The sequence below is a fragment of the Gymnodraco acuticeps genome, unplaced genomic scaffold, assembly GCF_902827175.1.
Source record: "Gymnodraco acuticeps unplaced genomic scaffold, fGymAcu1.1, whole genome shotgun sequence".
Lineage (NCBI taxonomy): Eukaryota > Metazoa > Chordata > Actinopteri > Perciformes > Bathydraconidae > Gymnodraco > Gymnodraco acuticeps.
In genome coordinates this window covers 69,690-86,313 of record NW_022992233.1, presented here as the reverse complement: position 1 = coordinate 86,313, position 16,624 = coordinate 69,690, and the positions used below count along the sequence as shown (strand labels likewise).

Below are 16,624 nucleotides of genomic sequence, written 5' to 3'. Positions count from 1 at the left end.
GCACCAACAACTACGCTAGTGGATTGCCAGCAGCCTCGCTGCGGGGAAATTAAACAGATGGCTAGTCCGCCCCTGAAAAATGTCTATGCATACGTTATTATTAATAATAATTGTAAGAAAAAATTGATAACATTTTTATTTTATTTTTTGTTTTTTAATCATCTCGCGACGCCCACTTTGGGAACCCCTGGTCTAATAGACAGTGAGACTATTTAGGAACAGCTTGTATAATTCTTAGGGGAATATGATCATTAGGGGTGTACTGTACTCAAATGCAATCCTCAGGCTATACAGATCTAAAAAAGTAAAAAAGAAAGAAGCAAGGATTTCATGACAGACAGAAACTGGGGCTAATGGAGGCTTATTACCACTGGCTGCACAAAGAAGAGAAGCAGTAATCTATTCTTGTGCAAGAGGTAGCTTCGTTGTCATAGCAACTGATATCCATTTGTATCCTTCATTTGACAGCGTGAGTAGGCGGGACTTCCGTCTGCCTATAGGATTTCCAAAGATACAAATGTGTCAAGATAATCATTCTCCTCCAAGGCTTTTCAAGGCATTCAAAAGTATCGATTTCTATAGCCTATGATTAGATTATTATATTGAACTATACATATATATATATATATATATATATACATATATATATATATATATAAAAAGGCTGCTGCAATGTTTAGCCTTAATATAATTTTAATATATAATTAAAGAGAGACAACGTTAACAGCATTTGAGAGTTAGCTTAGCAAAGACATTTTGCATTACAATATCCTTTTGATACAATAAAGAGCGACAGTACACGATTTATAAAATGTGAAAGGACGACTAATTTGCTCTGACCAGCATAAATGAAAACGGAAGTAGTACAAATAACTATCTTGTTTCTTTTTATCATCTCTGGTTGGAAAATCAACAACATTTCCCAGAAGTCTTTGCAGCTGAACTGTCACCCAAAATGTCAGCACCCTAAGAACTCATGCACGGGGGTTATTACAGTACTATTTACTTTAAAAGATACGCGTGTGTTTTCGTCATGCCAGTATATAATGGTCCGTCAATGTGGCCATAGTCTACGTTTTATTAATGACTATACAGTAGTAGTCGAAAGCTAGTTAGCTAGCTAGCTAACGCCAGCTAACAGTTAGGACCTTCATGCTGGAAGGTAACTGACTGCAGCTTAACGACAACATGTCGCTTTCTCTAGTTAAACGGTGGTGTGACACACCACTGCTAAGACGTGTTTTACAGTTCAAAGAGTACAGGAGGAAAATACAAAGCTGTAATATGACCTACACACTGTTAAGACACCGCTGGATGAAAAGGCTGCCTGTGTTCTCCAGCAGCTTCAGGATGCTCAGCACTAAAACAGATAAGGTAGGCTGACAAACTAATACTGGAACATATTCATGGTCTCTGTGCATTTATCCCCGTTCATAATTCTGTAAAACCGTAGTATTAAAGATAAAAATCAGCCTTTGTTTACAGATAGGGGCTGGAAGCAAGAACTGTACTTAGGTACAAAATCAGGGTACTTGTACTTTGCTTAAGTATTTCTATTATATGTAACATTATAGCCCTACGTAATTACGACAGCACAGATTGTTCAGAATATCAGTATGAGAAAAACGACACCCTCTGTCCTTAGATCCTCACATCGTACAAGGAAAAACTTCCAGAGAAAACCCACAGTTTAAAGGGAAAACATGGGAGAAACCTCAGGGAGAGCAACAGAGGAGGGATCCCTCTCCCAGGGCGGACAGACGTGCAATAGATGCTGTGTGTAAATCGAAGAGATAATACATTTTACAGCATATAGACCGAATGTTAGGAAAGGCATGTGTCTGTAATAAGAAGATGAATCCACGAAGATGTCAACTACAATCCTGTGGAAGCCATCAAGGAAGCAGCATGACGAGACCCAAGGCAGGACCGCAGAGACAGGTTCAGCCACGACCCGAAGTCCACGACTTAATCCAGAACTCGGTATAGAGGATCCAAGACACAGGACTACAGCAAGAGGATCAGCCTTGACTCCGGATCCCGGCGTAGATATAGATACAAAACAAGAAAAAAGATTTGGCTGGGTTAATCGGAACAAGAAAATACACAGACACAGACAGACAGACGGAAGAACAAGCACTCCCTTAGAATAGGTTGAGGGCAAACTAAGAGAGTAAGAAACATAGGTGGAGAGGCACACTCAGGGAACAAGGTCCCCACTGGAGCCTTAGTTGGTAATTGATGAGAGATAGGAAGGTACGCTGTGTCTACGAATCATAATACTCCCCGTCCTGTCTAAGCCACTCTACAAACCGTTTCCCTCTAATAAAACCTTGAGAGGTTAGAGAGGGAAAAGGTCTTGGGTAAAAGTTATTCTTGATAATAGAAGCCTAGAAGGCCAGAGAGAACAAGTGAGTTTTAAGTGTTGATTTAAAAAACCCCAGGGTCTGGGCCGACCTCACATGGAGGGCCAAAATGTTCCAGAGCCTAGGGCCCGCCGCTGCGAATGCTCGGTGCCCTCGGGTTTTGAGCCTGGTCTTAGGCACTATCAACAGCAGCTGATCAGCCGACCTTAAGGCTCAGACTACTGTTAAATACATTCTAACCCCTAAAATGATCATTTGGATATTAATTGCTCAACCAGTTTTACCTTGAATACTAATAGATACTTAATTCAACCCCCATGCCTCCGAGGTTAACAAGAATACAAACATGGGGAGAAGCCTTGACACATCAAAGTAAAAGCGGGCCAACCGCTCATAGAACTTGTGCAGTGAAATCCAAGTCTTATTTATCTACTTGATCACTCACTACTAGTGTTGGTTGTTGGGCTGGTGCGGAAGTAGATGTTTTTTTTAACTAGTACTGGTAGGTTTTCCCGAAAATGTTTGGAAAAAGTGAGCAGACAAAGAATCAAGAATTCAAGGTAACTCTGTGAGTCATTCATTATACAAATGTAATTTGTTTTTCATTTAGCTGATAATGATAACACACTTCTACTTAAAGGTGGGGTAGGTAATTCACTTCAGAAACACTTTTTGTTATCTTCCATGGAATACTCTTAACATCCCGATAGCAATGAATACATAAAATGCTTTGACAATAAATACATAAGAAAATGTCATCTGTGGAAGCCGTGGCGCTGTAAAAAGGATGCATGGCCGACCTGCCTGTCAGCCTTCCATCTCGTGCACAAACTTATCTCGTGCCCTCATTGGTCATGTGCGCGTTCGTGTGTGTTGGAGGAGGGGCTCTGTAAAGAAGAGGCAGATTTTTTTCGGCTGCGTACTTTCAAATTCTAGCGCACTCAAGCTGGTTTCTCCATTCTTACCTACCCTACCCTTAAGGAGGTTCTGAATGTGCCCCATTAAGAAAGTATATTCTGTCCAAATATTTTTCAAAAAAATTTACTGTCACGCTCAGCAGTTGTTAAATGGCTGTCATACTAATCTGCAGACCCTCTGTTGCCTTTAAGGATACTATTGACCTGTCTAAGTTTCCTGTGGACAGAATCAGGAATTTTTGCATCATCGCTCATATTGACCATGGAAAAAGCACGTTGGCTGACAGGCTGTTGGAAATAACAGGTACGTTTCTTCATCACATGAGCACATCAGCTTTTTTCCAACTTAGTTTTGAAGTGGCTCAATTGTGCTCATAATCATGTTTGTATTTTCTGTCTCTACTGTGACATGTCTCCTTGCTTTAATGTTCTAAAAGCTCTTTATTCTTCTCATACTGCCTGTGCTGCAGCACCTCTTTTCACCCTCTGTCTGAAACCAGAGCCCAGTCTGCTCTGATTGGTTAGCTGGCCGGCTCTTGTGATTGGTCAACCACTTAGAGATGTCCCTCCCCTAAGCCTATTATGTACAATGTGTTGGAGCGCTAGCTAACAGAAGCATGAGTGTTAAATTGTGATGTCACTATGTTACAGAAGTATACAAAAGAGTCGAATGGAGGCCTTTCAGGCAAAGGTGTGGCAGAGAAACTCCCCTGAGAGGGAACACAGGGGTTTTAGCAAGACCATCTTCATGCATACAACTTATATAACACACTTCAGGAAAGAGAAAACCCCCAAAAGCATAATAGGGCCCCTTTAATATGTTACTCTACTAATTTCTTTGTCTTTTATCTGCAGTGTCCCCTTTGCTGTAACAATGTAAATCCCTCTACTGTAGGACAAATAGAAGATGTCTGATTCAGATTTGTTTGGATGTCACTGACAAACAGGTGCCATAGCAAAGACTGACAAGAACAAGCAGGTGTTGGACAAGCTTCAGGTGGAGCGAGAGAGAGGGATCACAGTGAAGGCTCAGACGGCCTCGCTGATCTACAGCTACGAGGGAGAGCAGTACCTCCTGAACCTCATCGACACGCCGGTCAGTACTAAGCTGGATGTGATGTCAGGAAAAAAGAACTACTTTCTCTCCTTGTTGTTCATGTTTGTTTTGCTATAGCTGCGGTAGTTCATCAGGACTTTGGTCCTAAGAGAACTCGACTGCTCTTACACTGCGTGACTTAATCTAGAAACTCTGCCCGGTGCGTTCTTATAATGTTGTTTCTTGCAGGTTTTATAAACCCAGATAATAGTGAAACATTTTTACTTTATTACCAAGCTTTGAATTCAATTATTTTTCCCTCTACTGCTACTAGAGATTAATCAGGTTACCAGATAACTTAAACATAATTCATTTTGAAAACATTCACATCCAATCGGAGGCTCATTTGTAATGTTTGAAATGAAATGTTTTTGTATATCTCACCTATTTTTGCATCTTTCATCAAATATATATATATATCCAATTCTCATGGTTATTTTTTCAATTATATATTTTTCGTTCACCGGATCCTTCCATTTAACATTTATCATCTTTTAACCAATTCATTGTTATTTGTTTCATCATTGACACAACAAATGTGTGTTCTTGATCTCTTCTGGTGTTGTTCTAAAGACCTGAAGAGAGCAATATGAAAATAAAATAGGTTAACTATATTTTTGTCTTGTGTGACAGTGTATGTCCAAACGTTTTTAAATCTCCGGTGCCTCTCTTCTCTATAGGGTCATGTGGACTTCAGTTACGAGGTTTCTCGATCGATTTCAGCCTGCCAAGGGGTCCTGTTGATTGTCGACGCCAATCAGGTACAAACCCAGACTCATAGCTCTCTTTTTTCTCAGAAAAGTATTGTTGATGTACTTATATACTGCCCCTAGGTTCAATTCTCACAAAACACAACATCCCCTTCCACTGCTACGCCGACGATGTACAGATCTATCTACCACTCAATTCAAATGTCAACTCATTACAGCTATTGATGGACTGCTTAGCAGAGATCAAATCCTGGCTGAGCCAACATTTCCTCAACCTCAATGAGAGCAAGACTGAGGTTGTCTTTTTTGGACCCCAACCTCCAGCCTCCCAGGTTGATATTCTCAGCTCCCTCAAAAATAATATCCTCCCCTCTGTCATGAACCTTGGAGTGACCTTCAATAGCGCTTTTAAATTCGATAAGCAGGTCAGCAGCGTAGTCAAAACCTGCTTTTTTTTAAATACGACTATTGGCTAAGACCAAGTCGTTTTTATCTTTTAAAGACCTGGAAAGGGTTATTAACGCCTTTGTTACCTCGAGGTTGGATTACTGCAACGCTCTATACGTGCACGGACCAGGCGTCAATTAAACGCCTGCAGCTAGTGCAGAACGCAGCTGCACGTCTACTCACTGGCCACAAAAAGCGTGACCACATCACCCCAATTCTGGCCTCGCTGCACTGGCTTCCAATTCGGTTCTGAATTGATTTTAAACTCCTTTTATTTGTTTTTAAAGCACTAAATGGGCTGGCTCCGGCCTATATAGCTGAACTCCTCCAGCGCTACACCCCAGCCAGAGCTTTAAGGTCTGCTGACCAGCTGCTGCTGATAGTGCCCAAGACCAGGCTCAAAACCTGAGGGCACCGAGTCTTCGCAGCAGCTGGCCCTATAGGCTCTGGAACACTCTGCATCTCCATGTGAGGTCGGCCCAGACCCTGTTTTTAAAAAAAAATCTACTCTTAAGACACACTTCTTCTCCCTGGCCTTTTAGTCAGAGCGGAGCACGACTCCTGACTTTTCCCTGTGTTTTTTTATATATCTGTTGTAATTTATTGTCTTTTATTGTGATTGTAGTAATGTGTTGTTATGTGATTGTAGTATTTATTACATGGACAGCACTTTGGCCCGACCAAAAATCGCTTTTAAATGTGCTTTATAAATAAACTTTGATTTGATATATATAATATTTTTGCTGTCACGTGAAGGGGATTCAGGCGCAGACAGTTGCCAACTTCTACTTGGCTTTTGAAGCTCAGATGGCCATCGTCCCTGTCATCAACAAGGTACAAATATCTTTATCCCTTTTTGATTTGTCTGCTTGACTACTATTTAGCATGTCATTTTAATTCTACATTTTCCCCTCAGATTGATTTAAAAAATGCTGATCCAGAGCGAGTGGAGTCCCAGATTGAAAAGGTTTTTGATATTCCATGTGAGGAATGCATTAGGGTGAGTGGTAGCATAATGAAAGGTGCATATTCAGTATCGCTTTGAAATAACTGTTAATTCCAGATTTCATTTTTTTCTCCAGATTTCAGCTAAGCTTGGAATAAACATTGAAGAGGTTCTCCGAGCGGTTGTGGAGAGAATCCCCCCGTAAGCAGCTTCATTCAGTCTTATTTCTCACATGAAACACGTTTGACACGTAAAAGTGAAGCTGTTTTATTTGTGCTTGTCTTCTCAGGCCCGCGGCAAGTATTGATGAACCTTTTAAAGCCCTCGTGTTCGACTCCACCTTCGACCACTACAGAGGGGTGGTGGCCAACATCGCTCTGTTCGGGGGTCGGGTCAAGAAAGGGGACAAGATCGTGTCGGCGTATCTCGGGAAAACCTACGAGGTCAACGAGCTGGGGCTCCTCCGGCCAGCTGAGCACCCGACACAGAAGCTGTGTGTTCACTTCTTTCACCTCTCCATTCATTTCTTTCACTTCTTTCACCCAATACAGCTGATGTTATTTACAGAATATATCATTTCAACTATTTCGGTCATTTAGTTACATTTGTAATCAAAATTGCCAAACATGCTGGTTCAATCTTCTCAGTTGTTGCTTTTTTTTTTAGTCTTATATGATAATAAACTAATTATATTAGGCTTCAGGAAATGTTTTGTCATTGTATCAATTTTTTGAAATTTGTATACATCAAAAAATCCATAATCAATTGTTTTATTAAGCTGCATTCACATGATACGCGATTTTCTCTTTGCTCACTGCGGGGTTGGGCGAGGAACCTTGCGGTGAAAACAGCCGGTTAAGTTTTGTTTTTATGGTTACGTCCCATGCTAGCTTGTGCCGCTACATACAGCTGTTATCTGATTGGTTGCGCATTGAAAGGTCAGAGGTGAACAACACTAAAAAAAGGACCCTTTCATTTATTGTGTAAAGCACTAAGTGCACTTACTTTTCTAGCTTTTGAAAAAACATGCACTGAAGGGGTTTTACCTTTGAATCTGTTCCTCTTCTTGTTTAGGTTTGCAGGCCAAGTAGGCTACATAATAGCAGGGATGAAGGATGTGAAGGAGGCGCAGATTGGGGACACTCTCTACCTCCAAGAGCACCCGGTGGAAACTCTTCCAGGGTTTAAACCCGCCAAAGCAATGGTCTTTGCTGGTAAGATGTTTTATTATCTGCTTCCTGCTGTCAGAGAAAAATCTCTGTGAAAATGTGAACTGGATTTGAGGATTCTTTAAAACGTTTTACTTTTTGTGTTGCCTTTACCTATAAAATGTAACTGAAATAGACTCAAAATAACCACAAAGAAACATGACTACAAAGAGACATAACAAAGCTACAAAGGGAATCAAAGGACTAAAATGAGACACAAAAAGACTACAAAGTGACCAAAAAGGGAAGCAAAAACTCAACAAAGAGACATCAAATGACTTCAAAGAGTCTTACAAATACCTAGAGACTTAAACCAACTACAAAGAGATATACAATGAGACAAACAGAACCACTACAGAGAGAGACAAGTGACTACAAAGAAACATACATTGACTACAAAGTAAAAAACAAAACACAACAAAGAGACAGGCAATGACTTCAAAGAGACTTAAATTGACTCTATAGGCTTGAAACGACTATAGACATGTTTAAAATTACCAATAAATGACTACAAAGACACACAAAATGACTACAAAGACACACAAAATGACTACAAAGACACACAAAATGACTACAAAGACGCACAAAATGACTACAAAGACACACAAAATGACTACAAAGACACACAAAATGACTACAAAGACGCACAAAATGACTACAAAGACACACAAAATGACTACAAAGATGCACAAAACCACAACAAAAAGACTCAAATTGAATACAAGTCGTTATGTCTTGCTCCTACAGTAAGTAGGAGAGGTGGGGCTTTTTTTTGCTTCTTTCATATCGGCCAATGGATGTACTCAAAGGTAAAAGCCCTTCAGTGCATGTCGTGTGTCACTAGCTAGCACAGTAGGTGCACTTAGTGCTTTACACAATAAATGAAACGGGTCCTTTTTTCTGAGGTTGTGCAATCTACATATTTGTTTCCTGTCCCCCAGGCATGTATCCCATGGACCAGTCAGAGTACCCGGCCCTTCGCAGTGCCATCGAGAGGCTGACCCTGAATGACTCCAGTGTCACGGTGCAGAGAGACAGCAGCATGGCCCTGGGAGCCGGCTGGAGGTGAGGAGCCCTGCTTTGAATTAGAATGAAAAATGACTCCTAATGGTACGACAAGGAGGACATTTTTGCCTTGCAGTAGTCATCCGAGTTTGACCGCAGCATCATTTGTATTTATTTGCGTCACTCAAACTAGATGTGCCGGCAAGGTTTTTACCGCCATGGCCGAAATAACCACTCCTGCTGCTTTGTGCATGTTGTTACAGAGTTACAGATATGTTGGGAAACCAAGTGCTATCATGTCCGGGTTCATAACATCAGCCAAAAACACACAAGGAGCTGTCTTCATCGTCTCTAGCACTGTTTAATACAGTGTTATGAACCCAAAAATAAACAGATTCCAAAATAACTGCCTAATGATACTAATTAGTGAAAAACCAATGCTATGTCAGGTCTGTCGACATGATGGCAAGCAAAAACGTTCAAAATGCAAAATTCTATTGTAGCTGCTCCATCCACTCTCAAAATAACATGAGGTGATAACACAACACAGCCGATGAAAGAAAACAGTAGGTGGTGATTATGCAGCAAACGGCTACACATCTGCTGTTCATTAAATAAACCAAATGAAGTTTCATCATTTTTTCACATGATATGATTTATAACTAAATCAGCAACTTTTCTGCATACCATGTGTTGCCAAACTTTAGCGTTCATTGATCCTGACAGGTCTTATTAGTTTAGTGGTATTGATTTAGAATAGATGATTCAGAACTATGAAGATGCGCTGGAATATTTATTCTGTTTTACAGATGATCTCTTTCTGAACATGCTCCTTTGAAATCGAAAGAATGAATATCAGTTATAAAATGTAAGTGTTCGTCCTGTGCTCCTGCAGGCTGGGCTTCTTGGGTCTTCTGCATATGGAGGTGTTCAACCAGAGGCTGGAGCAGGAGTACAACGCCTCAGTGATAGTGACAGCCCCCACTGTTCCCTACAAGGCTGTGCTCTCTTCACCCAAACTCATCAAGGTGAGAGACGTTTCCTCCTGATGGGACATACTCCCGTTGTACACTTTAAGGTTGAAGAAAACAGACACTTTGTCATATTTCAATGGAATCATTTGGAGTAGACTGAGAGTTGACACACTGATATCGCTAGGGCCATTTTTACATTTGTTTAGAGCTTCTGTTGATTGGTTATTAGTGTATCTGTTTTACAAAATACGCTTGTTACTTTTTCCTTTTTATACCTATTTCAGCAGAAATGAATCTATAATGTCCTATGGTGTTGTCTACTGGATTTGTTGAATAATATATAGAACACTTTGGAGGAAAATCTGAATGCTTTGTTGCAAAGTCAATACCACAACAAAATGTTGTTATCCCATTGGCAGAAATGTAGTGAAAATGAAGACTTCAAATGTATATTCAAACCACAAATGTTCACCATGTTGAGATCTTTAACGACCAATGATGCTATAAATGTTAGCGATATAGCATGAATGTAAAGGCAACTTTTTACAGCCATTTTTTAATACCCGGTCTATTTCGCATAAATGTGTGACTTTAACCTCAGAGAATATAATCTCAGGGAATATATGAGTCATCTTGTAAATATAACCTTTTTCTTGCTATATTATTGTGGGGTTGAGTGTTTTGTTGGATGGATTGTGACTTTAGAACCATGAAAGCTTTTGAAGCCAGTTTTATTTTGAGGTTGAAATGTTTCTGCCTGCAGGAACACGGCAGTGAGGAGATCACCGTGGTGAACCCGTCTCTCTTCCCAGACAGAGCCGTTGTGTCTGAGTATCTGGAGCCGATGGTGCTGGGGACCATCCTCACTCCGGACAGCTACACCGGCAAGATCATGACCCTCGCCTTGGTAAGAGCAGCATGGAACATTCACACACAGACTAATGGCCATCATTTTTACACTGCAACATTTTCTTTTAGGTCAGGTTGAGTATCTGTAAGAAAAAAGCAACTTAAAAAAAAGAGTATGTGTGTTAACAAACTTGTTTATAATTCCGTTGCTACTTTCATTTTGAGGGCTTTTCTACATAAGAGAAGTGTCTCCTTGTTTGTTATGTTTTCTTCTTATGTTTTCTAATGTCAAATGATGTTTTATCGTTGTTTCCCTAAAGAACCGCAGAGGGATCCAGCAGAACATGGTGTACATAGACGACCAGCGAGTCATGATGAAGTATCTCTTCCCTCTCAATGAAATCGTTGTGGATTTCTACGACCTGCTCAAATCGATGTCCTCCGGTTACGCCAGGTACAAATACGCAAGTGCTACTAAGAGTTGGGGGGGTACCAACTTCATACTGGAAGAAGATAAACTACTGCAAAGTACAAATACATCTAGTTTAGTTAACTGGTGCTACATAGAAAAAGTATTTCAAAATACTTTGTAAAACAAAATTGTAGATGTGATTTGACATGATAAGAAATATGAAACGTTTATTTAGAAATAGTGACCACAGGCCAAACAAATGACAGTTACTAGTACTAAATAGTCTCTCAACACTGGTGCTACAGATATAAATACATGTGGTATTGATTGAGTACGATTAGGTAAATGCACTTAAAGTATTAGGATTAAAAGTACTATTTGAAAAGTATTCAAATATTTTAAAGCAAAAGCAGCACATTTTCACATTTAAGAATCTAGAAATGTGAAATATTTAATTAATTCAAATTCATTTTCTGTTAACACACTCATTAATAATTACTATTATTAAAGTAATATTTAATTACTTAAATATAATGTTAGATGGTTTTAATTTATACTAAATAATCATGTTTTTCCTAAGTATTATGTGTGTACTACAAGTACAGTACTTGTAGTAAATGTACTTTCCACCACTGGGACCACATCATAAACACTTAATATATGAAATGATGCATTTCAAGGTTTGTTTTGAGTGTGGATGGATAAATAATAATATTGCATTACTTAAGGCTGACACTGAAAGCATCCCATCATTCTACCTCCCGTAGCTTTGACTATGAGAACGCAGGCTACCAGGCTGCTGATCTGATAAAGATGAATATCCTGCTGAACGGGGAACCTGTGGAAGAACTCATCACCATTGTGCACAGGTAAACATTTTTCCTTCTTCACGAAACCTTTTGAATAAAAGAAGATCCTCACTGGTCTCAGGAGGAGTAACCCTGGCGCTGCTTGACAGCATTCTCATTTGTCTTTGTCCCAGCAGGCTCCCTTAGCTTAATTATTATCGCTAGCAGATTTTTTACGAGTTTACATAATTTCAAGGTTGTGTGGTCCCTCATTACTATAGTAGTTCTTCTCAGCCTATGGAGCATGAAATGTATTTCAACACCAAGGATAACATAAAAAAACGACCTACTGGCAGCCAGTGGTGACATTATGTATTACAACGACTTTACCCAGCAGACAAGGACTTTGTTCCATTTGAGACAAGGACAAAATACTCTTTTGTCACGGGCGAGAAATGATGACGCACAGCAGATCTGAATTGAATGTACTTACTACCAAAGCCAGTACAGACTGGTAAATGAAGAGTGCTATGCTCCACCAACAACGGCTGCTCTATGACCAATCACAGAGCAGAACATCTCTGTAATACAAATACTTTATCCAAAGTACTTTATATTACGACAAGGGCAGACACTTGTGAAGAAATGATTAAAGGAATAGTTTGACATTTTGGGAAATATCCTTATTTATTTTTGTCTGAGTTGAAAGAATGAATACCATTTCTGTCTGTGTATTGTGTTTGGAGCTAGATATAAGTATTTCTGTCCAAAGTAAAACAAAAAAGAATAATCTTACAAACTCGTTTCAATTACAATGGCATGCATGAGGGTAATTGTATGTAAACAAAAAAAGGGGGTAACTATTCAGAAAAAAAATAAACAAAAAGTTATAAATTAACAGAAGAAAATGTGGATGTTGTCACAGAAAATAGTTTTAAATGTACTAGAAACGCACTCAGATTTGTTTTTATTTTAATGATAGTAATTTGAGAGAAAAACATTCAAAAATTATCTGGCAAAAGTCACACATTTACGAAAACAATATCCAAATTTGAAAATACATTTTCTGAGGGTTGCTTGTGCATAAATTGTATTTTTTTATTATTATTATTATTTTATTTTTTATTGCTGACTATTACCACCCTTCCTCAGATCATTTCTACAGTATTTATGGTAAGCTAGAATATTGAATGTCCTCCCTGCATTTATCAGCTGCTGTATGAGGAGGTTTTTGATGCATGGCACTTCTTGCTGGTAGTTTTTTGGTTCTGACCGGCGTGTTGTCATTGCAGAGAGCGTGCGTACAACATGGGGAAAGCCATGTGTGAGCGCCTCAAAGACTCCATACCCAGGCAGATGTTTGAGGTGGCTATACAGGCAGCTATTGGAAGCAAGGTCATCGCGAGGGAAACGTAAGTACAACAGGCAGCGCTAAGCTTCTTTGTTAGACTCATATACGATTCAAAACAACACATATACATTATATAAAGAACAATGAATTGTATTTGACTCTTTCAGGATAAAGGCGTTCAGAAAAAATGTTCTCGCTAAATGTGTAAGTCGGATTTGAACTTAACTCTCAAAAGTTGCTGAATAAGAAAAATGCACCACTAACACTGGTGTTGAAATCTGTATGTTTGTTTGTCCTGGTAGTATGGAGGTGACATAACACGGAAGATGAAGCTGCTGAAGAGACAGGCGGAGGGGAAGAAGAGGATGAGGCGCATCGGCAACGTGGAAGTTCCCAAAGACGCTTTCATTAATGTTCTAAAGAGGAAAGAGAAATAGACTGATGTGCTAATAGTATTTTATTGTTATATATATTGATATCATTATCATATGCAGCAGGTCTTTGTTTTTTTAAAAGGCCCTGCCAGATTTTCTCGAAATAAAATAGACATTGTTTCCGCACATTTTTGTTTTTGTGCCTATTTCCACATTATGCACCCATTATTTAGTTTTACATATATATTATATATGTGCACACACATAGGAGAGGAATTTAAAGATCAAATGTTATTCAAATATTATAAATCGAATGCGTTCTAACTGTGATATCTATCGGTCATAGTTAAATAGCAGAATATCTAGCCTCCTTTTTTGTAAAGGAATGTATAATACATCATTTATTATTGAACAAGTTGCTATAGTTTGATAATTACACATTACTGTACAGTGCAGTTAGTAGCCAATGATTGTATTCTTAGAGCTTTAATAGTCTTTATAATTATTTGATAAACTTGATAATTTGCTAATATCTTTTGTAATATCAGTTTTTATAGACAGCAAAAAAAATAACTGGCAGATTTACAGATAACTAAAGAATATTGTTTAGCTCTGTATTCAGTAAAACATTGTTAATGCCTGTGAAAACATTTCCTGTATAAAAAAACGTAATATGTCTATTTAATCATAAGTTTTGTAGACTTTATGAAACGACAGAAACTGAGACAATGTAGCAGTTTATCCACTAGATGGCAGCATTAGCTCAAACAGAAGCAGAAGGAAATTTCACCCATGAAAATCATTGCCAGTGGCGACTCGTGGGGGGCTGACACTAGGTGCAGGTCTCCCTTGAAAAAGAGTTCTATGATCTCAAGGGACAATCTGGATAAATAAAGGTTTGAAATGAAATAGTGTCAGCAGAAAGTAATGCAAATAATAATTCCCAAAATATGCAAACAAAATACATGTTAAAATATATTTTAAGATCATGTTTAGTCATCAGATTCGTCTGTACATTGCAGTTTTAGTCTGCGTTCTTCTAATTAGTGTCTACACTACAATGAGCCGTGTTGAGCGATGTGGGGCAAGCCCCTCTGTCTGCTGTTAAAATTAACGTGTACTGTAAAAACTACACTGCGCATGCTCAGAGTATTTTTCTATTCAATGTGTGCCGCAAAAAAAGAATCACCATAGGGGCACTGTGCTGCTATACCCACCAAAACGTCATCTCATGTGTGCCACGAAAAGTTTAGATGTGAAGAGGAGCAGTTTATTACGGAGCCCCTAGGGGACAAAAAAAAATAATGTTTTGCGAGATCTCGCAAAACCTTTGCGAGATCTCGCAATACTTTTCATTTAGCTCAATGTACTTCCTGGTCAGTTCGGCTGCTACGCATGCGTGCGTGCGTGCGTGTGTATGTATGTTTCTGGAAGTGAAACGAGGCAGCAGAAAAACAGAGGTCTGTGATGTATTTTGTGAAACAGAAGAACAACTAAATAAATGCAACGGCCTCCCAAGAAGAGCTCGCTTCTCTCCAGTCATTTAAGCTAAAGTGGGTTATTGAACCTGAAGCTTGTTGCTTCTGCCCTCCTCGACTACGGTCTGGGAGCCGACAGGAAAGTTCAACACACAGATGGCCAGTCCGCCCCTTTGTAGCATATTATTTCAGAATATATGCAGAATATATGCAGAAACATTAATTCATACCTTCATCTCTTCTCGTCTGGACTACTGCAATGGAGTTCTGTTCGGTGTCACCAGCAAAGCCCTGGACAGGCTCCAGTACGTCCAGAACTCTGCAGCCAGGCTCCTCACCCACACTAAGCCCTGGCAAAACATCACCCCTACCCTCATCCACCTTCACTGGCTCCCGGTCAAGTCACGCATCCAGTACAAACTCCTCCTGCTAACTTACAAATCTCTCCACTTCCTAGCCCCTCCATACATCTCTGACCTCCTTCAGCCCTACACCCCCTCTCGTCACCTGCGGTCCTCTGACAAAGGGCTGCTCTCCATCCAGCGCTCCAAGCTGAAAACATTTGGCAACAGAGCCTTCAGTGTCGCAGCCCCCACCCTCTGGAATTCTCTCCCCTCTGCAATCAGGAATGCAGACACTCTGGACACCTTCAAAAAACACCTCATACACCATCTGTTCACTCAGGCCTTTGGCCTCAACTAATATACAGTACTCAGCAACCTGTTCCTGTTTTTGTTTTCTTCAGCCTATGTATCTGTATGATTATTATTACTTTTTGTTTTGTTACTTCCCATTGTAAAGCGTCCTTGGGTTTCGTGAAAGGCGCTATATAAATTGAAATCATTATTATTATTATTATTATTTCGATGAGAGATGAGCAGATCGCCACTGGGCTTTCAACTAAAGACACAGCCACTGCAATTAGCGAAGTGCTTTCCTCCGTGGTGAAACGATCAGCACTGCACCACGGAGGAAAGCGGCAGAAAGTCACCTGGAGTTAAAGAGAGCGGGGCTGCGCTGCGTGCATGGCTTCCTTCTGCAGGTAACAGGGAGACGCGCTCGGGCGGCGGTCTCGTTCAGGATCCGAAAATACAATTTATATATTTTGCACACTTATATTCCACTTATTCCTAGTGTGCCACTGGTTACGGTACCGCGTGCCAATGGTGGCACGCGTGCCAGGGGTTGCCGACCCCTGTTCTAGAATGTGTATTCAACATTCTAGAATTCGTTTTTTCAACATTCTAGAATTGTCATTTTATATTCTAGAATTTGTATTCAACATTCTAGAATTCGTATTCAACATTCTAGAATTGTCATTTTATATTCTAGAATTTGTATTCAACATTCTAGAATTGTCATTCAACATTCTATAATTTGTATTCAACATTCTAGAATTTTCATTCAACATTCTAGAATTGTCATTCAACATTCTAGAATTTTCATTTTATATTCTAGAATTTGTATTCAACATTCTAGAATTTTCGTTCAACATTCTAGAATTCGTTTTTTCAACATTCTAGAATTGTCCTTTTATATTCTAGAATTTGTATTCAACATTCTAGAATTGTCATTCAACATTCTAGAATTGTCATTTTATATTCCAGAATTTGAATACAAATTCTAGAATGTTGAATACAAATTCTAGAATTGGCATTCAACATTCTAGAATTTGTATTCAACATTCTAGAATCTGTATTCAA

General features: G+C 39.4%; 1 protein-coding gene across 2 annotated transcripts; it reads left to right on the top strand.

Moving 5' to 3' along the window:
* The first annotated feature begins 934 nt into the window (after positions 1 to 934).
* On the top strand, positions 935 to 13,629 carry guf1 (GUF1 homolog, GTPase). Of its 2 annotated transcripts, none has more exons than XM_034206238.1 (17): positions 935 to 1,374; positions 3,476 to 3,587; positions 4,231 to 4,379; positions 5,060 to 5,140; positions 6,293 to 6,370; positions 6,453 to 6,536; positions 6,619 to 6,683; positions 6,772 to 6,975; positions 7,557 to 7,696; positions 8,632 to 8,755; positions 9,591 to 9,723; positions 10,433 to 10,576; positions 10,839 to 10,972; positions 11,698 to 11,799; positions 13,011 to 13,130; positions 13,237 to 13,273; positions 13,372 to 13,629. In XM_034206238.1, exons 1-17 carry the CDS (start codon positions 1,189 to 1,191, stop codon positions 13,504 to 13,506), a joined length of 2,028 nt encoding a protein of 675 aa, XP_034062129.1. In that variant the 5' UTR covers positions 935 to 1,188; the 3' UTR covers positions 13,507 to 13,629. The 2 variants fall into 2 exon arrangements, with proteins under 2 accessions (XP_034062129.1, XP_034062130.1); XM_034206239.1 differs by having other exon boundaries at positions 1,196 to 1,374; positions 3,511 to 3,587.
* Positions 13,630 to 16,624: the final 2,995 nt, after the last annotated feature.